Raw genomic sequence first — 22,996 nt, forward strand, 5'->3', positions numbered from 1 at the left:
TTTTGCATCAATTTATGCAAAAGGAGCCTTGTGAATATCGGCCGAAGATATCATGGGTAATATTAAGCTCGTCATCGATTTACAAAACAAAACATTTCATTTATCATAAGAATTTCCAGTATTACCCTCGCGCGCTAGCTGCATCAGGTTTCCTGCAGTGACTTTATTTATTTAATTTCAAATTTAACTACAATCAACTGCACACCGGTTGGCACTGCATGTGCGTGGTTCTTATAAGTTACTAAGTTCAGAAAGGTTCAGATTACTTCATTTAGCAATATGAGCACGATGTTTTCCTTTAAATATATATCTAAAAACCAATTATGTTACGAAACTAGTTCCTGTCGGTAAAAGAGGGCTCGAGAGATTTGTTATAAAAACCCAGTTTTCGTTGTGCTTTTAAACGCACATCTCTTTAGTACTCAAAACTTTTTGTTACATAGGCACATCTTTATTTTATCGTAATACCTTTCTGCAGCGCATTCTGAAGTCCTGTAGTCATCATGACTACGTTTTAATCAGCAGATACCGCGTTCAAAGATAAACGTGATGTCTTGTCGTTAAAAAAAACGCAAGGCAGTTTAGTGGTGTTCACAAAATCAATTTATCTACAAATAGTAAAAAAATACAGAATTGTTGGTCTGACGGTGTTTGTATGTTGCGAGGTGAAGTGGTATGGGAGACGAAGAACACAACAATAGGCTCTCAAGGCTGGTAAAGAAAGACAGTCGAACGCGCAAGCAAATAAATACCCGTGAGCCGACCTTACGATGTTCGAAGATAAGAGAGAAGCTTGTTACAACACTTTACAGCAGAGCATCCGGAGTAGGAGTCATCTATATAGTCAGATTAAGAGTGTAGCCAACGATTTCGTTGATGCCAAAATATTCGCAGTTTAGGTAATCACCACCAAGACTTTCTACAATAAATATACTACAAGAAAATATACGAAGTCACTGTAGTGAAGTAAAGCAAGACAAAACAAACCAAAGCAAAAGAAGGATAGAAAAAGCACTCGAGAGGCTCCTCTTATAAGGTTCCCGTTCTCGCTCTAAATAGAGAGATAAAAATGATGCGATAGGCAGGGAGGTCAACCGGAGATAGATATCCAGTTTTCTACGAAAATTTCTTAAGGAAAAAACATACGACCCTTTCCGATGATCGACTACTGTTACATATGCAGGCGGTGAGGTTACAAGCCCGCCTTCAACGACAGTCGAACTAACAACAGCACGGGCGTCAACGGAAAATGCTTCGTCGATTCCCAGCGAACAATCGACCGATTCAACAGTTTCTGTCAGTCCGGTGACTAAACTTCAAACCAGGTTCCATGCATCGACTATGTCGTCACCGACTGCAACACAAGTAAACGCGTCATTGGCCAAAGAAGAAGCGTCTACTTCGATCCCTACTGATGTTACCATTAGAGCAAATGAAACGGCCTCTGAATCGGGAACAACTCGGTCGACAGCGGATTTTGTTCCTACTTCCAACACTACTGGTGAGTCGAGTGTTTTGACAACTTCCTTGGCTCCAGTTATAATATGTGGTTTTTATTGGCGCAAGATTCAGATATGGCCAAAGAGCCCCACGAAATATGGCGATGGTTTCTCAATTTATTATGAATGCAGAAGATAGTGAGCTGCAAATGGTAGATGTACCATGGCTTGGCCTAAAACAATTCACTTTAACATGCGCAAAATATGAGCATTAAATAATGACGATGACTACTGATGTGAACTTTGAGCATAAAAGCTCCATGAAGAAGTGATGACATAACAAAACGCATGCAATAACACTAGTGCCTGTAGTGGTCGTTGAAGTCAAGGCCTGAGAGGCACGGGCTGTGAAAACATGTTGCGCTGCAGCTACAGCCTGCAAGGCGAGGCTGCGCCACACACAACCTGGCCAGATGATATTGGCACGTGTACTTCACGTTTTTCCGGTGACCGCTTGTCACCGCCTAACAAATGTTGTCGCACAGCGCAGGACGCGTCTGCCTCTTTCTGAAGTTTCTGGACTGTTATCGATGGTTCCATTCGCTGACTGTCGCAGAACCTTGAGTAATCTGGTGCATGTATGGGCGACGCGAATTGTGTAGAACTTTGTGGAAGACACGCGGGTTCCAGCGATTACTCTGGAACATTGGTCGACTGATGTATAAAAGGCGAGGCGCTTGACCCGCTGATCAGATTTTCGACGATCGCTGAGTGTTTCGACGATCGCTGAGCCTGCTTTTGAGGGCACAAGATCGCCACAAAAAAGGCTAGCTTCGTTAATCACCGTTTTGCTGCCTTCTTCGCCGTCACTACCACGGGACATCTGGTGGAGGTGCTAATGCGTTCATGTACCGAACGCCCACGCAAAGCCACGACCCAAGCCCGAAACCCGAAGACAACACCGTGTCGCCAAGGACCAGCGAGCAAGCCGTAGGAAGGAACGATTGCGACCGGAATACGGACCTCTTCCCGAGAAGACCAGAGAATCAAGGCCACGTCAGAAACTACAATTGCTGCCCCAGCATCCCCCATTCTGCTGCAACAACCTCGGGACCCACCAACCTTTCATGGATCATCGTCTGAAGATCCAGAAACCTGGCTCTAGACATATGAAATAATCGCGACTTGCAACAACTGGGACTCCGACGACAAGCTATGGCATGTATACTTCGCCTTAGAAGACGCCGCCAGGACATGGTTTGAGATACCGGGAGTCGACCCTGACAACATGGGACCTGTTCCATAGAGCCTTCCTGCGGACGTTTGCGAGCGTCGTGCGTGAGGAAAGGGCCTAAGCTATGCTAGAAGCCCGAGAACAACTACCCAACGAAAACATAGCGATCTTCCCCAAGGATATGACGCCCCTCTTCCGCCACGCCGATCCCGAAATGTCCGAGGAGAAAAGCTTCGCCTACTCATGCGTGGCGTCAAGCAAGAACTTTTCGCCGGATTGATACGAAATCCACCGAAAACAGTCGAAGAGCTTCTTCACGATGCCACGAGCATCAAGAAAATTCTGTAAATGCGCAACCGGCAATTCAACCGCCGCGCAAGCCCAGCAAACTACGCCGCAGATCAATCATTGGCCACCGACGACGTCCGCGACACCATTAGAGCGGTCGTGCGAGAGGAACTTCAGAGATGTTCCCAAGATCCCAGCCTCAGGTTGCATCGATCGCGGACGTCGTGGGAGAAGGAACCCAGCGGTCACTGGAACTTCCTGAAGGCCAACCGAAATCGCCCCAGGCCTAGCCTGAAGCGATGACCTACGCCGCCGTCGTCCGCCGTCAAAGTAACACTCCGCGCCCGCGCCAGAGCGCCGTAACGACGGAGCCCCACCATCTGCCGCCGCCGCCAGCTCGCCCGCCCGTCGTACTGCGAAGCTACCCAAGGAAGAGAGCCGCCTGGCGCGCCCCTGACCACCGCGCGCTCTGTTACCACAGCGGAGAAGCGGGTCACGTCTACCGCCGATGCCCATACCGCGAGATGGGAATGCGAGGATTCGCCATTAACGCGCCGCGGCCGCAGATTGGCGAATGACCTCGCGATATCGCCGACTACCTCACCGCCACTCAGTGGAGCCCTCGACGACCGTCCCGTTCGCCGTCACCAGGCCGCTACCTGTCGCCACAGCGCCGACCATACACTGGCGCAGCCCGGGTCCGGTCTGCGAGCCCATATCCGGAAAACTAAAAGCCACAACCGATGTAGCTGCGGTTGCTGTTCGTCGATCTGACGAAGATCCTCCGGCGCCGACGAAGACACTGAAGAGACCATCTCGCCGACATAACAACGACACGCCGCCGTCCCGACGAATCTGGAAGCACAGAATACGCAGACGAAAGACGACCTGATGACGGCATATACCAGCCACAGGTCAACACAACGCAGCCGTGATCCGACGCCAAGACCTAACTGTAACGCAAGAGAAAGAACCACTGACCTCGACGTGCTTCTTGATAGCCAGGCAGTCGCCGCCTTTGTGGACAGAGGGCCCGATTACTCCGTAATGAGTGGACACATCGCCGTCCAGTTGAAGAAAGTTAAAACTGCATGGGAAGGCCCTCACATTCGAACCGCTGGAGGACACCTCATTACGCCGACTGGAATCTGCATGGAAAGAATTACCGTTAATGACCGGACTTACCCTGCCACTTTTGTTATCCTCCAACAGTGTTCACGAGACGTCATTCTCGGCATGAACTTTCTGAACCAACACAGCGCAATCATCGGCCAGAAGTCAAAACCGATAATGCTGTTGGAAAATCAAGCGATACCGCCGAAGATCTCTCGTAGTCATCACGCCTTGACTGTGCTCGAAGATGAAGTGAGCATCCCGCCGTGCTTCAGCATTATTATTTCCGTCGGCACCGAAACAGCCGCTGACGTGGAAGGCGTCATAGAGGGCGACCAACATCTACTGCTCGACCGAGAAATTTTCGTCGCAAGAGGGATCGCACGACTTCACGGAGGGAAAGCGGAAGTGTTGCTAACCAACTTCAGTCAATAGTTCAAGCACATCAGCAAGGGCACGACAATCGCGTACATCGAGGAAATCGTGGAAACCAGCAATGCCTTTGTGCTCTCTGACTCTGCCGCATCTATCCCGGCGACCATAGTTCCCGAACCATACTTCGACCTAAATCCAGGTCTCCCCATGAGTAAGCAGCAACAGCTCAGAAGTCTTCTCCGACGATACAAACACTGCTTTTCGACATCATCGAGGATTCGACAAACACCTGCTGCAAAGCATCGCATAATAACCGAAGAGTGCTCGACCACTCCGCCAGAGCCCTTACCGAGTTTCGAAGCGAGAACGTGAAGCTATTAAGCAAAAAGTCGACGAAATGCTGCGCGACCACATTATCCAGCCGTCGAAAAGTCCGTGGGCATCTCCTGCAGTACTGGTGAAGAAAAAGGACGGAACCTTACGTTTCTGCATCGATTATCGTCGACTGAACAAGATCATGAAGAAGGACGTATACCCCCTTCCACGGATAGACGACGCATTGGATCGGCTCTGCAACGCTAAATACTTCTCGTCGACGGACCTCAAGTCTGGTTACTGGCAAATAGAAGTCAACGAGAGAAATCGCGAAAGAACCACCTTCATCATGCCATTCGGAAACCGCTCGGCGCCTGCAACGCTTCAGCGCGTCATGGATGCGGTGTTGGCAGGATTGAAGTGGCAGACATGTCTTGTTTACTTTAATGACGTCGTTGTCATCGCCGGAAATTCTGACGATCACATCAGGCGGCTTGCGACAGTATTAGAGGCCATCAAGTCATCAAGGCTCGCTCTGAAGACGGAAAAGTGCCGCTTCGCTTAACATGCCCTTCTGTTCCTGGGTCACGTCATCAGCAAATCTGGAGTACGCCTCGACCCGCACAAGACAGCTGCCATCGCAAAGTTCCCGCTGCAGCCCACCGACAAGAAGGCAGTGCGTATAGATTCCTTGGCATGTGTGCCTACAACAGGCGCTTTGTCAAGGACTTTTCACGCTGATTGCATGTATTTACGTCCTGCGCTGTGCCATAACATTTGTTAGGCGGTGACAAGCGCTCACCCGGAAAAGACAAACAAGTACACGAGTCAACATGTGCGGTGTGTACATCGGCTAAAAACGTTATGACATTTAAAATAAAAAGCGGCTCATGGTTCAGCAACAATGTTCGATGAAGAGGAAAGTGATCACGGTATGCGGGATAAAAGGAGTTTTCTACGTTGGCATTCTATTTCAATATACTGGATCATATATATATATATAACTGATTAAGCACAATGGCCGACTTTTCTGCGACCAGTGTCCACAGCGCACCATCTGCGCTCGCGACCACAACTAAGCGCCTAGCATGCTGTAGGCACGTCGATGCACAAATACTACGTGATTTAACGCTATATAACGTCAACAAGTTGTATCACTAATATGTGAAGAATATATTCCGTGGAAATCGTCTAAGATCGGAAACATCTTTTGCATCAATTTATGCAAAAGGAGCCTTGTGAATATCGGCCGAAGATATCATGGGTAATATTAAGCTCGTCATCGATTTACAAAACAAAACATTTCATTTATCATAAGAATTTCCAGTATTACCCTCGCGCGCTAGCTGCATCAGGTTTCCTGCAGTGACTTTATTTATTTAATTTCAAATTTAACTACAATCAACTGCACACCGGTTGGCACTGCATGTGCGTGGTTCTTATAAGTTACTAAGTTCAGAAAGGTTCAGATTACTTCATTTAGCAATATGAGCACGATGTTGTCCTTTAAATATATATCTAAAAACCAATTATGTTACGAAACTAGTTCCTGTCGGTAAAAGAGGGCTCGAGAGATTTGTTATAAAAACCCAGTTTTCGTTGTGCTTTTAGACGCACATCTCTTTAGTACTCAAAACTTTTTGTTACATAGGCACATCTTTATTTTATCGTAATACCTTTCTGCAGCGCATTCTGAAGTCCTGTAGTCATCATGACTACGTTTTTAATCAGCAGATACCGCGTTCAAAGATAAACGTGATGTCTTGTCGTTAAAAAAAACGGAAGGCAGTTTAGTGGTGGTCACAAAATCAATTTAGCTACGAATAGTAAAAAAATACAGAATTGTTGGTCTGACGGTGTTTGCATGTTGCGAGGTGAAGTGGTATGGGAGACGAAGAACAGAACAATAGGCTCTCAAGGCTGGTAAAGAAATACAGTCGAACGCGCAAGCAAATAAATACCCGTGAGCCGACCTTACGATGTTCGAAGATAAGAGAGAAGCTTGTTACAACACTTTGCAGCAGAGCATCCGGAGTAGGAGTCATCTATATAGTCAGATTAAGAGTGTAGCCAACGATTTCGTTGATGCCAAAATATTCGCAGATTAGGTAATCACCACCAAGACTTTCTACAATAAATATACTACAAGAAAATATACGAAGTCACTGTAGTGAAGTAAAGCAAGACAAAACAAACCAAAGCAAAAAAAGGATAGAAAAAGCACTCGAGAGGCTCCTCTTATAAGGTTCCCGTTCTCGCTCTAAATAGAGAGATAAAAATGATCCGATAGGCAGGGAGGTCAACCGGAAGATAGATATCCAGTTTTCTACGAAAATTTCTAAAGGAAAAAACATACGACCCTTTCCGATGATCGACTACTGTTACATATGCAGGCGGTGAGGTTACAAGCCCGCCTTCAACGACAGTCGAACTAACAACAGCAAGTGCGTCAACGGAAAATGCTTCGTCGATTCCTAGCGAAGAATCCACAGATTCAACAGTTTCTTTCAATCCGGTCACTGAACTTCAAACCACGAGCCATGCATCGACTATGATGTCACCGACTACAACGCAAGTGAACGCGTCATTTCCAGAAAGAGAAGCGACTACTTCGATCACTACTAATGTTGCCATCAGAGCAAATGAAACGGCCTCTGAATCGGGAACAACTCGGTCGACAATGGATGCTGTTTCTACTTCAAACACTACTGGTGAGTCGAGTGTTCTGCCAACTTCCTTGGCTTCAGTAATAATGTGTGGTAATCATTGGTGCAAGGGCCAGATATGGCGAAAGAGCACCACAACATATGGTGATGGTTTCTCGATGTATTACGAATGGAGTAGACAGTGAGATGCAAATGGTAGATGTACGTTGGCGTGGCCCAAAACGATTCACTCTAAACTGCCTAACATATGACTATTAATTAATGACAACGATTACTGATGTGAACTATGAGCATAAAAGTTCCATTAGTTATTATTAGTTAGTTATCGTTTCGACCCACAGAACGCAGACCATAAATTTAGTTACGCACTTGGGAAATGCCTTTCGTCTAGTTGGTCCCTGAAGTGTGCACCCAAATACTCAATTGATTGCGAACCCTACAGTATCTCGCTCCGTAGAAATTTTGCTGTCGGGATCTTCCCAAGGTAGTGTGCTCCGATCAACAAGCTGAGACGTTGTTCTGCACCTGCATGAAGTAATTTTCTTTCGTCTCTAAAAAAAACCTCGACCTGGTGTCTTTAGTCATCTAGGCGCGAAATGTCTGCTGGTAGAACTCTGTCCGTCTTCGAGCTGACGTTCGATGATCCTGTCGCAAGGGGCAACGATCGCTATTAGACGAACGCTGCAGAGCTTGCCGATCCTTTTGTTGTAGATGCTTTCCGTTTGTAATTAGGGTCACACACGTTCGACGCATGCCTTTCGTGACAAGATGATTGGAAAAGAAACTCAAACCACTTAGGCACATTTGAGGGGGAAGTCAATGGTGTGGCTTTTATTTGTCGTTTGTTTTGCGTCCTGTTCTATTATACCTGTATGTTACATGTGTACATCAGGCACATGTCATTAAGAAAAATTACCCGCTTTTGTGTTCGCACATCGCCTTATCTGTCTTCTTCTTCTTAATCAGTCGTTCTTGTTTTTAAACAGACACATTAAGCATAGCGTGTAGCCAGGATGTTGCACCGACTATCTCCCGTCCCAGAATTCCTACAAACTACACAATAAGCGAAAATGTGGCTTCAAGTGACGAGATCGAAACAGACACTGGGTTTACCAGACTTGGCCAAAGAACTTCGGGCCCATTGATTATCTCTAAGTCGCGAAGCGTGTACGAAACTCCATTCGCGAATCTATTTACATTTCCATTGAGTAACTTACCATGTTTATGGAGCGTGTAGAAAAAACTATTCGTGAATCTGTTCACGTTTCGCACGAGTGCCTTATCAATTAATAGGCTCTAAATAAAATGGTGAAATATAGAATTCAGTTTGAAGAACTGTTACCGACAAGTAATCAAAGTTCTTGTTTTTATGTCAGAATCTACTGCCGTCCCAAACAAGTTGCCTTTGCACGTGTTTCCGGGATCAAAAATTTTTTTTTAGTCAGCCGCAAGGCTCAGAGATGGATTTCTATGTACCACGGCACTTCCAGAGTACGTGTTTCACGCACAAACTCAATGTCCCAATATGTCCCCGCGTGACGTCATGCTCGATTCATTTCTAGGAGATATTGAAAAAGTTTTGTCAGCCGAGCTCATTTATAAACATACCAGTTATAACAAGCTCGTTTTCATTACGAGCTTACTATGAACCACCATCGTAATTTGCAGGCCATACCGATGTGTGCCATATGTAACGATCGTGTATAGGCCCAAAATTTTGTTGTAACGAATACAGAAACGCGCGTGACTCCCTCACAATAAAATCACATGCTGTCGCGCGGCTGTTCTTCGCTTGCCCTGCTGCGCGAAACTTACGAAGGCGCAATCGTTTGGGGCGATCATATTGCAGCAGGCCATAACGACGTTAACATTAATCACATAAAGCCTGCTGATTAAGCAGATTCAAGTTAAGAAAGCGTAGGTATGCAGACACGAATACCAGTAGAGAAAAACAATCATAACAAACGTCGACTATCAACAGAAAGGCCGCACAAGGACCGGAAAACTAGCTTAAATAAACATCTATTTGACATGCGACGATTGTGGCATGCGCAACCAAGTGCGCATACCTAGGTTTTTTTTTCTTTACTTTTTGTGCGTGCTCTTGTAATCGATCGTTCAAGCATCGCTCGGTTAGCCGAATGTACATTTTACTGTAGGATAGAGGGCTTGAATAAGCAACTCCTGTGGACATTTCTTGAAAGTGATCTCATGCATTTCCCGCAGCCTAATTTCCTAGCATTGCACATGCGAGTGCATGTCGTATCTTGCGCCTGTGAGCGATAGTTCTATGACACGCAGAGTCTTGGCAAAACGCAAGGCGAACAGCAGGTGTGGCACTAGAAGACAGGGCTAGGCAAATATGCTTTGCAATAATATCGTGATACGACACAATATACTCGTGCAACAAGTATTTCAGATACAGATACATGATACTATCGCAATTGTTGTATACGGTCCGATACTTTCTGTTTGTATCTTACATTCTCAAATTTCTAATTATAGATCTATCTAATGCAGCAGCAAACCCGCATGCACAAAAATGTTTGCCTTGAAGTTTCTTAACTCTGGCCGCACTTGTTCCATTTGAATGAAATGTTTGTTGGTAACTCAAAATCTTTGCCTTTCCTTGAGCAAGAAAGGAAAAAATTTCAAAGTATATCTTAATTCCGAAACGATGTGTGAAAACCACTAGACGCAAAGCAACCCCGTTCTTGCGTTCTTCAGACTTCGTAACAAAGAGCGTCGCAAGAGAAATTTCAATAACGACATTATAGCATCGTCAGAATTTGCGCGAAAGACGTCGCACATATTTGCGGACTCAGCACAGTACGGTTGCTACGATCAAGGGTCATGGCACCAACGCGACTAGAACAAAAAATTCGCAGTGGCTTATCTCGACTATGCCAGGGTATACTTAGCGAAAGCTAAGGCATAGCATGGTTAGCCTTGGTTAATCCTGATTGCAAGTCCAGGTTAGTCTGGTTGTCAAGCTATATGTTACGGCATTTATCCAGTCGTTCGGCGCGCTGTTCATCTGTTTCCTAGGCGATTCGTTTCCTCTTCATCTTGTCCCGACGTCGATTCTAGGCCTGCTCCTGCTTATCAGAATTGTCGCCGTCCATACTGCCGCCTCAACTGTGATTGCGGCGCACGCGAGCTCTCCTTTTCAATCCACCGACGTGTCATCAGGCATGCGACGCAGCTGGCTAAGCGAGCGGAGGCGAAAGAAAAGACGAGGAACGCAGTGCGACGAGGAACGCGGTGTGACATCATGTACCTCCTCGGAGCACGGCCACGGCAAAATCGCCAGTTCACGGCCAGTAAAGATTTCGCTTTAAAATCAAGAAAGAAAAAAAAGAAATAGTCACGTTCCACTTCATGAACGCAGGGGACGCGCAAGCGTAAGGGAACTATAGCGTACATGGCGCTATCGACCCTTGGTGCACCTAGACGCCTACACTGTCGGCATCGAAGATAGTATTCAAGACATGACTCGCGCGACCACGCCATACGCAGCCGCCGCTGTTGTAGAAGGGCCCGTTGAAAACATTCGCTTGCTATCTCAATTACTTAGCACGGTGTCAGCGCGCACAGGCAAACATGAACACTGGGCACTCGATGACCGCGCGCACTCGCTGTCAAAACGCTGGCGCGTTGTACTCTTTAAACAAACACTTTGAACACAAAGTCTGACACGCATATGCCTGAAATTGCGCTGCTGAAATGTTTGCTATTAATGGACAACTAAAACGTGTATGAAGAAGCAACCCCGCTTACTATTCAAGAATACGTTGAGCATGCATTGGGAGGTGGTCATTTGCGGCACTATATTGCACTCTGTTATGGGGGGTGCACCCCCTTACTACCATTCCTTACCAGTACGCGGAAGCCAACCGGTACTTCGAGCGCCACTTCCTCAAGCAACGCGTTCGGAGCTCCGTGCAGCGCCTGCCACCGCCTCTGATCGCAGACGCTGCGACCAGAGGCACGGCGTCTCAACTACAGTGTCTCACAGTGCTGCAATCGCGAGACAAGTATGCAGGAACGCTCCAATTACCACCAAGCTACCGTGCGGTGCTGAACGGTACTACCCTGCCAGCGGCACCACAATACTGAACCACGGTGCATTTGCGCGCGGTTACGTGCGGTCGCGCGGGCTTTATAATAAAAGCGATCGACTGTGGGTGAGCAGTATAGGTGGGCCGAGGGCTCGTAGCTTTGCGTACGCTGTGTTCTCAGCGCTCAGTTTACGTTGAAGCGATAGACAGCACGAAGGTCACTACACTCGCTGCTGCTGCCATGATTCCTCACGCCAGTGGTTTGACAGCGATTGTTCGCAATCATCGCGTGTGAAGTGTTCATGTTTGTCAGCGCGCGCTGACACCACGCTAGGTAATTTAGATAGTAAGTGAATGTTTAGAATGGGGGCGTTCTACTCCGGCGGGTGCTGCGTAATGCGCGGCCGCACGGGCCCTGTCTTGAATACAATCTGCGATGCGGGCAGTATAGGCTTCTAGGCGGACCAAGGGCCGATAGTGTCGTGCGCGCTAAAGCACTCGTACGCTTGCGCGTCACCCGCGTTCACGAAGTGAAACATCACCGTTTCTTTTTACCCCCAAATTCCTGCGTTGTCGTTGCCCATAGTGCTAATTAAATGTGCAGACTAAATTCGCAGACAAACAGGAACCAGCACGGAGGCCCTAGAGGCCTGCCCCGTTCGCTTGCTTTGCGACTTCAGACAAACACCGCCGATTTCACGAGCTGGCCAGTTACGCTTGCGCGTAAAATAAGGTCGGCTGCACGCAAACGTTCACGCGCTTGTTTTTGTCGAGACGCAGCGAGCACCACCACGTGACTCTGCTCCACCAATAGGGACGCACAGACCTCATCGCCTGCCTTCGCTCGAGGGTACTGGCGGAAAGATAAAAGAATGTCGCTGCCTTTAGTTTTATTCAGGTGATTGTTCTCTGCGGAAGTATAGTTTTCTATTCAAGGCTGTCACCAAGATATATTCTGTCTTGCTGACAGTGGTTTGAATAAAGTGGCTTCAGTCGCGCATGCTTAACGTTCTGTATAAATGTGAACTTACATACCAGCAAGAAAACAGTTGAAAGTGAGCGCTATGTGTGAGGGACGAATCTAGTGCGTCGGCCTTTGCGGGTGTGTGCGCGGTTGCGAGTGGGCCTCTTTGCACTTTTTTAATTAGCTCTGCTTAACTAGATTCCCACCGACCTGCTCAACTTTATGTCCTCCTCATACTCAGCTGTCGCTTAATTTTTATTGTTTAGATGAGTCTACATCCTTTCTCCGGCTTGTTCCTCACTGTCGAACGTATAATCATACGAGATTAATTTGAACTACACTATTCTGCACCCTTTCTTTTCTCTCTCTGGTTGTGGTGCCCCAACGACATTGACCAACTCACCCCGGCAACCACAGAATGCATTACTCGCTAAGAGTGGGGCATTTGATAGTCGCTTTGAACAGCCCAGAAGCCGCAGTTGAACGGTCTACTGCTGCCAAGATTTCAAGATAAGCTCTCGTACAGTCTTTGGCATCATTGTCAGGCATGTTCACCTGTTGCGAATGATCGGATACAACGGACGCGCTCTCATGACGGCGATGGTATAAGTGGGCTGGTCGTAAAATAGAAGATAATTCCTCACATTGGCTTTGCCTTCCATGCAAATATTCACAGATGGTCGCGGCTTTGTTGATATACTTGTTTCGCACAACGAATGCTCAATCGCGAACGAACCCAATATGGATCAAATTTCTCAATCCGGACAGGTTAATTTGCTGGAGCTGCTGTCAAGATTCAATCACAACTGATAAAATCGATTCCAATTAGGGAAGGTCGCAATTGAAAGGCCGCCAGGTGATCGCGGTATTAGAACAAATCCATAAAAGCGAGATGACAGAAAACATTGGCCTCACCACCATTTAAATGATTCTGGGAGGTGGTAGGACTTTGAACATTTATATTCAAATAAACATCTAACCAGTGTGTTCTTTTTTTTCGGCTCCTACACTAATATAACTCTACCTCTATTTCAGATCTGTGCAGGACGTTTGGCGTGGAGATATGTGGTGCGCTGCCTTGCGTTCAAACGCGGGACATGTTTGAGTGCAAATGCGACGACAGTCAGTACTTTGACAGTGCTGCTAAGGAATGCCAAAGTATGCAAGAACTTCTTTCTGCCCCACGTTCCGGATTACTGTTAATATGTGCCACAAGATCACCTCACACTGGTCGCTTTGAGATGCCACCAAATTATGCAGTTCACATTTTCAAATTCTGATAGAAGATTTTACCTTCTCTATCGCTGTGAGTATGAAAGCAACGAAGAGAAAACCAAATACACAGGCAAAAACAAGAAAATTGTGACCAACCAGCAATTCCGTGTATTGCGTCATATAATCAAAGCGATAATTGTGATTATACTGCAAAGTTCGTCTTGCTGGCACAACTAGTTGCTGGCATCAGCTGTTCACCAAAGTGGTCCCCAAACAAAAGTTTCCGCCAGTTGTTGGCAGAACTGGCGAATTTTTCGTCAAAGAATACATTACTGTTTTACTTTGCCGCACATTTCCACTAGAGGATAGCCTTGTTGTCATAAAATAAAGCACAGGCCAACATACGATAAAGCACATAGGGCACAGGGATCTCTTTAGTTCATTCTAGGACGTTCGAAGAAAAGCTGATGAAAAAAAAAGCGGTGTAGCGTTGCTTTGTCCTTTATGCCTCCATTTGTCCCGATAACCTTTTTACATACTGACGCTTCTAAGAGTGCTGAATTACATGCTTCTATACAACATGTTGCAATTCTTCTACAACCAATGCTGTACTTTAAAGCTGAAGTGTTTTCCGCTTGTCTTTCTATGCAAAGATGTGTGATATTTGTCTCAAAGCATCTGACAACGCCCCACTAGCAATTAACGCTGACGTATAAGCGGACGTCTTTTGCGAATATTTATAGCTGCACTGCGCTGAAAAGCTATCCGAGATATATAAACAAGCAGACAGGAAGCAAATATCAGCGCCGAAACCTACAACGCACGTTGGAGTTTTAGACGGAGCTGATGTTCCCTCTAGTTTACCGTCTACGTTTTGATGCTGTAAAATGCTGTAACATCAAAGCAGTAGAAAGAAGCTCTGGCTATTTAATGGCCTTTATCTGCATTAGCACGCTGAATTCGCGTGTACCACTCCTTTACCACTTTGTGTGCAAGTGGTCCAATCTATGAAAAGTGCGCATTTGCGCACCAGCACTCAATTGATTGCTTCACACGGGCGTTGGGCGCTATCATGCGCTTACAACCAGGAATGTACAAGGAGAGAGGCGCACCGGGTACGTCTCCCCCTCCCTTTCGAAATGTCCGCCTTTCACAAGGAAAAAAAATTCTGCAACCGCCACTACTTAGAACAGCTAACGCCTGGTGCACCATATAGATGGTAGTAATGATGCAAGCCTTCAGCAAAAATGTCACACTGCCTTGACTTCAGAAGTCAGTGGTGAAATACCGCATATGCGGAACACGTACACAGTTGTCGACGATAACGGTTCACTTTCTAACTAGAGTATTGAATAGCGGAAGTATTTTGCCGAGCATTGTTGCCAAATACCCAGTGAATAAAAGTGACGACTAAGTGCTTCATATATGTATTTCTTTCAGGCATTCACAACTGTAATGTTCAGCCATGCAAAGTAGGAAAATGCGAAGACGACAATGGCAAGTCTAACAGAACATGTATATGCGATAACCCGGACCTTACAGAAGACTGCAATGGTAAGGATCAAGCTATCCAAGTACATTGGAATTAGTAGAGCTGCAAATGTGTATATTCAAAATACCGTTGTGTTATTATGCACTAACTTCTGTCCTCCTATATGATACCTCCATCGCTGTCATTCGCCACAAATTTGGCATCTGGAAATATTTATCACTTTTTCAGGGTACGTTTATTCTGAAAGCGTAATTAGGCTACCTTTTGATTCCGTGAAAACCTAATAGCGTTTTCCTAAATGCGCGATACAATTTCTTAATGGGAAAATAAACTACGCCCATGGTAAGAATAGCTGACCTGGATAGTTCAGCGAACGAACAATCCTCTTACTAAGGTTCTTTCAACGGATTCAAAACCGCGATCATATTTTCGAAAGCTTAAATTAAGGTTGTGAAATAAGGAATCTGAAAGAGATTACACGTATTATTTGCAGTGAGTAAGGCGAAGGAAACAATCTGCAGCGACAAAAACGCAATGGCTAAGCTGAACGATGATGGCAATGTAGAATGTGTCTGTCAAGAAGGATTCAAGATGATAGGTGACAAATGCATAGGTGAGTGAACAATTCTTTCCCTTCTGAATGAAGTTTTGTGTGAATCAGATACAAATTAATGCATAGTGTTACGTTTCTGCTTTCAGTCTACGTTGTCATCGCTGTGTAAGTGTTTTGGAATGAGATGTTATTGAATGAGATGAATGAGATGATACTCATGCACATTTCTTTCGTTGGATAGTTCACGAAATCGAGTGCAACGGCGAAATTTAGTTGTTAGAATTGAGTTCACAAATTCATTAAAATCAGTAAGGTATAATCGGGGAAGACAAAGCTTTTTTTGTCGGAAAACCGAGAAGATCGTAATTTGTTTCACAAATTGGTTCAGCTGTGGTTGGCCAGACTCACGCATTGGTGACAAATCACTGTTAGAATGGATTAGCGAATTATTAGCATATCTTTCCGACATTTATTAAATGATGAGCACATGGACCAACCATCAGATGCTTTTGCGTAACAGTGTATTGTTTCCAAAATAGCATGCGTCGAATTGAGTCCATTATGCATGTGAGGAGATTCGTGAAACCCAATGAGTAACTATTTCAGCTCCTGCTCAAGGGATAACCACGACATGGAAGGCAAGAAAACAAAATAGACATGAGACAATGTTATACAATTTGCTTCGTTTTAATTGGTGTAATAACAGTCTTATCTTTAGTTAGTGCGTCAGCACCATTTTGGGAAGGTATTCAGATAATATTCGGCAAGATATCAACAAAGTTTTAAGCATTTCTGCTAACATTATTCACATGAACTCTCACTGAGATGAAATCCTCAACTGTTTATTTCACAGACGTTATATGCCTGGACTATTCAAGTACTTGCAAGACACTGTGCCAAACGACAGATTTAGGTCGGGCTCAAAATCAAGGCTGCTGCGTCGGATGGAAAAACGAGTCATGCGAAGGTGATAAAGCACAACCTGTCACTTGCCCTTCTCAGTTATTGTCTATGCTTTGAGTTTTGTCCCATTATATGAGTGCCAGTGAATTTTTATTTCGCCATGCTCGCGGCCCCGGACTTGGAGGACCAGCGAAAGCGGGTCAACAAGGCCAGGGAAGCAGCAAAGGCCAATGGGTACCTGGACTGAGGAGGCCATTCGCCTTGGGTGAAGAAAGAACTCTTTCTCACTGATTCACATTATAGAATATTTGTTTTCTCTCTCTCTCTCTCTCTCTCGCCTTTACTCCGTATGTTAGGGAACCTAAAGTATGGCACATCAATTTGTCGCCTATGACATTGCATTAAAAAGGAATAATATATTTAGTGCACTAAGTGCTCAAGAGAACGTCGCACTCTTGGAATGCACTCAGAACTATAGATTTAAATAGTAAGCACCCGTCCACCCCTCTCGTCAGCATCCCTGTAAATAACTTTAAGGCTTAAGTACGATATGCTTCTTACCCGTCTTATCCCGCTTCATGTTGTATATGGAGTCCGTGCAAAGTTACACTTTGACAAATATGCAAGCGCCAAACAAAGGGAAAAGGTGTGTGTGCATTTATGTCCCTAGCTCATTGTTAAAGCATCACTGACCGCGGGATGTGCCTTTTCTCATGCCGTTGTGATGTAGAAATATTCTGAATATAAATGACCTCAGTGTTGATATAACGGTTGGTACTGCTTGACGCAAAATTACACCTTGTTTTCCGTCATCAAAATCGCCAAGCATCGCGTATAGTGACGCATGAGTACGCTTCCAGTGGAATATCTGTTTAAAAAGATCGAATGCCGATTTGCATTGACAAGGAAGGCGATAATAGCGTGAACTGCGAATACCTCTTACAAGCTATTTGGTGCTCTTTAGAACGCAATGTCATCTTTGAGTGCAACATGCCGAGAACAGGTAGCTGCACTTCGGTCAAGAATAAAATAGCGCAATACAGTAGAAAAGTGAGCAAAATAAACAAGTAGAGCGGTATTGTCGTTTCGTCTTCCTGTCTGTACGGTGCGTTGCGCAATTTTGTCCTCGAGAATGCTACATCGACTGGTATACATTTCCACAGTTCTAATGCCCATCAGTGCTGTAGCAGAACCAATGTCAAACTCAACGGCGCCTGTCAAAATGTAAAGAGGCACTTTAGCTCGGTTGCTTTAGATGCGTTACCATTTTGTTTATGTGGGTAGCAAAGTTTATTTCTTCACCTGACGCCTTCAGATATGGGTCATTATTATGAATGCATATACTTGCTGTGCGTGATGCTTTAACGCAATACACGTAAGTTCCAATTTGTATAGGCCTGAATATTTACAAATAAAGCGATAAATGAACGGTAGTAACACCGAAGAATCTGTGCGAACTTAGTATATTTATTTATTTATTTATTTATTTATTTATTTACCCTCAGGGCCGAAGCATTATAGAGTGGTGTGGGCAGATAATAAGCATATAGCACTACTATATAATAAAGCCTATTAAGGCATGGTAACTCCTAATTATACAATGTTAGTTAAAGCAGATTCGATCAGGTGTTATCATTAATGGAAGCAATGTCGGAGGGAAGGCGATTCCAATCTTTTGAAGTGTGAAGTAAAAAGAGTAAAGAAAGGTTTTAGTATGAGATGGCTTGATACCAACCTTAGTGATGGTCAACACGGTCCCATATGTAATGTGGCTTTACCGATTACCGATTAGAGATTACCGATTTCATGAAAGTTATACTGGCACGGCGGTTATAACAGGAACAAGTGAAGCGAGTAGAATGACTCTGTACCATTTCTAGTGACGCAACCAAATTGTTAGTTCTTGAATCCCAGACTGGAGTGGCATATTCTAATTTAGATCGAATAATGTTTTATATAACAACAGTTTTAAACATGAAGGAGCTGCTGAAGAGTTACGGCGTAAGTGGCTTAACATGCGATTAGCGTTGTGAATTATATTCTCGGCATGCAAAAACCATCTTAGCTTAGATGTGATATGAAGACCTAAATACTTATAGGAAGAAACTGCTGCTAAGGGATAGTTGTTCACGTAATATGTAAAACGCAGACTAGATGTACGGCAGACGTGAATCACTTTACCCTTGTTATTATTTAATTCCATTAGCCAAGTATTGCACCAATTAGATATAAAATTTAGGTCTGACTGAAGAATGTTAGCATCGTTATCAGTAACTATTTCACGAAAAATTTTTCTTGCATCACTCATTATTTCAGCGCACCCTCCGAAAGAAAGCTGCGACCCGGGGTACGTCTTCCGCAATGGCAGCTGTACAGGTAAGCCTTGTTCTGAAGATAAATGTATGCTCGCTTTGGTCAAATCGCCGATTACGTGAAATGCTTACGCACATGAAATCCATAGGACCTCAAACTCGACAATTTGGCACTTCTGAAGTTGTGAGCATCGGTTGCTTTGTTCAAATTTCGCTGTGCACGATCATGACAGCTCTCGTCAAATTCCATTTGAATGCGACGTTAAATTTAGGTTCCTGTAGTCTAATATAGCTTGTCAAATGTACCAGGTTACTAACGATAAATCGAAGCGAAAATAGGATCACTTAGCCAGCGTGGTCATACCTTTACACACATTTCATATTGACAGTACTCCATTAAGACATTCTGCAAGAGTTTCATTTTCCTAAGTAAACGCTTTTAGTTGCTCTTACGGAACATAACAAAGTTTCTGCAGAGTCCCGCAAATTTCCTCTAATTCAAAGCGTTAATCTTCCTCTGAAGTATATTCTTAAATGTAGCTATGCTTGGCTGCCTGCGTTGTGCGCGCAGACATTTATGAAGCCAAGGATGATGATCTGCTTCGATCGAAAGTTCTTCGCTTTAAACCTATGGAGTGTATATACGTTTCAGAACTTAGAAATTTAATTTCTGGTGTTTTACGTGCGAGAACCATGATAGGAATATGAGGCACGCCGTAACGGTGGACTCCGGGTTAATTTTGGGCCCCTTGAGTTCTTTAACATGTACCCAAATCTAAGTGCACGAGCACTTTGGCATTTCGACTGCATCGAAATGCGGCTGTCGCGGCCGGGAATCGAGTCCACAACTTCGAGCTTAGCCACGAAATATGACACCCCCCTTATTGTGCTTTATGCCAGTTACATAAAGGGAAGTGACGCGAGGCGGGTACGAAGGCTAGCGCTTGCGAATAGCCTTGGGTCAGTGCTCGTTCTTCGCGCTTTCTGCAATCCTTCTGTTATTGAACTGTCTCACGAATCAGCAGGATAGGGTTTACTGAAAGCGCGAAGTAATTCATAATGAAGTTGGTCTCTATAAAAACACAGTTGTCGTTCAGTATTATTACGTTAGTGCAATGCAAATAATGTGTCACACATGCAGTAATACCTACTTGTGATGACACTTATTCTGTCGAGGATGGGACAGGGCATCAAATGCATTTGCTTTTTCAGACGCATGCACAGCAGGTGAAGCTGGCAAAATGTGCAATCGTGGATGCACGCCGGGCGCAGAACACAGCGGTGTGCCTTTCTACTGCAACTGCGGAGAGAACGAACAGTTTAATAACTACACATTACTGTGTGAAGGTACGTACATGTGGCACAGAGGAGCGAACTGTGGAGTAGGGGCTTATCTTATTGCGGTAAACAGCAAGAAACACTCTGTGGCGCTAGAAAAGAAAACACTGAATGGCGTCATCTCTCGTGAAGCTCCTAATATGTTTCTATAGTTCCTATATTGCGTTCAGTCTTGCCGCTTTTTCTTTTGCTTTTTCACATATTAGCTGAAGTTGGCGAACCAGCTGGGGCTAACGCGTGGAAATTACGGCTATCCGGGGATGCTTGACCACGGATGGCTTTTTTTTTCCTTTTTTTGCTTGAAATGGTTACATTAGACAACAATCAAAACTGCCGCAAGCTGCACGGATAAGACAGAAGTGCCCTTCAAAATATTACCACTTCGACGCACTGCGAGACCTATGCAGGATGCCTGCTGCGACAGCCTAGTAATGCATGCACAATGGTCAGTTATTCGTTCTGTTTACTGGACTATACTATTACACAAACGATAAAAAAAATATACTGGCACACATCCTTTTTCTTCCTTTGTATAACAGTATAGCGCAGTAAACAGAACAATGTCACACCAACTAGCCCCAGTTGAAGCCTTATTGGTTAGTAATTTTTTTACATCAATGCACAGATGACTATACACGTCAATAAACGTTCATTCTGTAGAATGCATTAAGCAAATGTGTGGCTCCAGCAGAAACATGAGGGGGAAGATGTACTCGTTTCTTGATTTACTGAACTCGCCGAAGGGGCAATTTCTGTCGCACCAGCTTTATACGTCTAAACAACAACGTGTCGAAGCAACATTATCCATAGCCAACAAAGCCACTATGGCGTGGCATGCGCCTAGTAGTGTGAAAATATTCCGTCTTGTTATCCCTCTCATGATTTGCTATAAGACCTGTTAAACCGTCAAACTATGTGCTCCCTTTTTTATGACGCAAAACGTTATTGCGCACTATTGGCAGCCCAATTCATGATTTCCATAGATGAGTGCTTCCATAGATGTTCAGAATTACTGTTTTAAGGGATCTACCATATTTCTTGTTTAACGTGGAAAATTAGTGTACAAACGCCGGTCCCACAACAGGCCATAAGACCTTTTACAGAGTGTTTTCCTTAAGAGGCAGCTTTACCTCGGGCCCAACTACGACGCGGCCTATTCAAATACATGTAAAACGCAAAAACGTTTTTATGAGATAACCCCTAGACCGATTTTGATGAAATTTGTTGCATTTGAAAGAGAAAGTTAAATTCTAGTGACTGTTGGAAGCGGGATTTCGATTTAGGGCTTGAATTTTCTTAAAATGATTTTCAAATATTTGACCGTTTGAAAAAAATAGAAGCACGCAGTTTACAAATTCATAGCTCTGCATCAAGAACTGATATCGCAGTTCTGTAAACGGCATCCATTAGATCATTCAAAGCGGAGAAATTCAATATGTCATTTTACATCTTACGTGAATTTGTTACGTTGGTTACAACGGTTTTGCAAAAGTTGTATTTCCCTATGATGAAATTTTTTTTATATTCATGTGTAACATATCAATTTTGTCCGCTTTAGGTGTACTATTAGATGCAATTCACATAATTGTATTATCATTTTCTGTGGTTGAGTAACAGAGTTGTAAACTTGATAGTTTCGTTCTTCGAAAATTTTTGATTTTTGCCAATATTTAATAAAAATTTACAACCTAACTCAAAAATTCGAAACCGACAGTCACTAGATCTTAAGTTTGTCTTTTAAATGCAACAAACCTCGTCAAATTTGGTGCAGTGGTTGCCGAGAAAAACGAATTCTCCTTTTACATGTATTTAGATAGGAGCACTCGAGCTAAAGCTTCCTCTTAACTTGAGCCAAATCTTACACGTCCTTTTTTTTTTTTTGTCACCTGCTTTAGCTTTCGATAATACACACAGAAATGCAGGCTACCGTTCTTCTTGACCCAAATCAAGATGCCAAGGGGTTCTTGGAAGTATGAATCGCATCATCTTCAAGCATTTGGTGTACCTGCTCTTGTAACGCCCCACGTTCTTTTAGGGACACAAGATAAGGGTTTTGGTGAATCGATCTCGTTGCGTCTCCTCTGTAATTATTCTGTGCTTGGTTAGGGGCGTCCGACCGACCCTTGACGTCGACACAAAGCAGTCGTGGAACTCGGCCAGTAGCGCAAGAAGCACAGGTGCTGGGTCTTGCGCAGACGCTTCCTCGAGTACTAAAACGCAGCCACGAACATCAGCGACGTCGTCAAAATAGGCCACAGCTGTGCCCCTTGGTACGCGCCATCGCTGTTTTCTAAATTGGTTAACAATAGGTTCGTGCGCCCATCGGTGACATTTGCGATGCCTCGTGCAACGGAGATACCGTGAGTAAATACCAACGGCGTTACATGGTCTGCAACTCCTTTACAATCAAACGGTACGTCCCATGCCACTGAAACAAGGATACATGACCGAAGCGGGATGACCACGTCGTTTTCAATGAGACGAAAGGAGTTGCGTTGCGGCGATAAGCAGGGAATTAAATCAGGACTCTTGTAAAACGTAACCGAGCGGCCAGGGATGTTGATTATGGCGCCGTATCCCCGTACAAAATCCATGCTTACGATAAATCTTTACATGTTGGAAGAATGACGAAAGTGGCCACGAAGGAAGAATCTCCGATGGTGATCCTCGCAGTACAGTTTCCAGCAGGCCTGATCAGTTGGCTACCAGCAGTCGTTACCTGGGGTCC

The 22,996-nt window shown here is 44.7% G+C and overlaps 1 protein-coding gene across 1 annotated transcript in view; it reads left to right on the plus strand.

Moving 5' to 3' along the window:
- LOC126531500 (uncharacterized) overlaps positions 1 to 22,996 on the plus strand; it is a 92,421-nt gene that overhangs the window by 40,739 nt on the left and 28,686 nt on the right. The window contains exons 7-14 of the mRNA XM_055071199.1: positions 1,184 to 1,501; positions 7,158 to 7,475; positions 13,491 to 13,613; positions 15,111 to 15,224; positions 15,656 to 15,775; positions 16,569 to 16,682; positions 18,935 to 18,994; positions 20,143 to 20,277. Coding sequence (XP_054927174.1) covers positions 1,184 to 1,501; positions 7,158 to 7,475; positions 13,491 to 13,613; positions 15,111 to 15,224; positions 15,656 to 15,775; positions 16,569 to 16,682; positions 18,935 to 18,994; positions 20,143 to 20,277 — 1,302 coding nt within the window. The remainder of the gene's footprint in view (positions 1 to 1,183; positions 1,502 to 7,157; positions 7,476 to 13,490; positions 13,614 to 15,110; positions 15,225 to 15,655; positions 15,776 to 16,568; positions 16,683 to 18,934; positions 18,995 to 20,142; positions 20,278 to 22,996) is intronic.

Source organism: Dermacentor andersoni, chromosome 5 (assembly GCF_023375885.2).
Source record: "Dermacentor andersoni chromosome 5, qqDerAnde1_hic_scaffold, whole genome shotgun sequence".
Lineage (NCBI taxonomy): Eukaryota > Metazoa > Arthropoda > Arachnida > Ixodida > Ixodidae > Dermacentor > Dermacentor andersoni.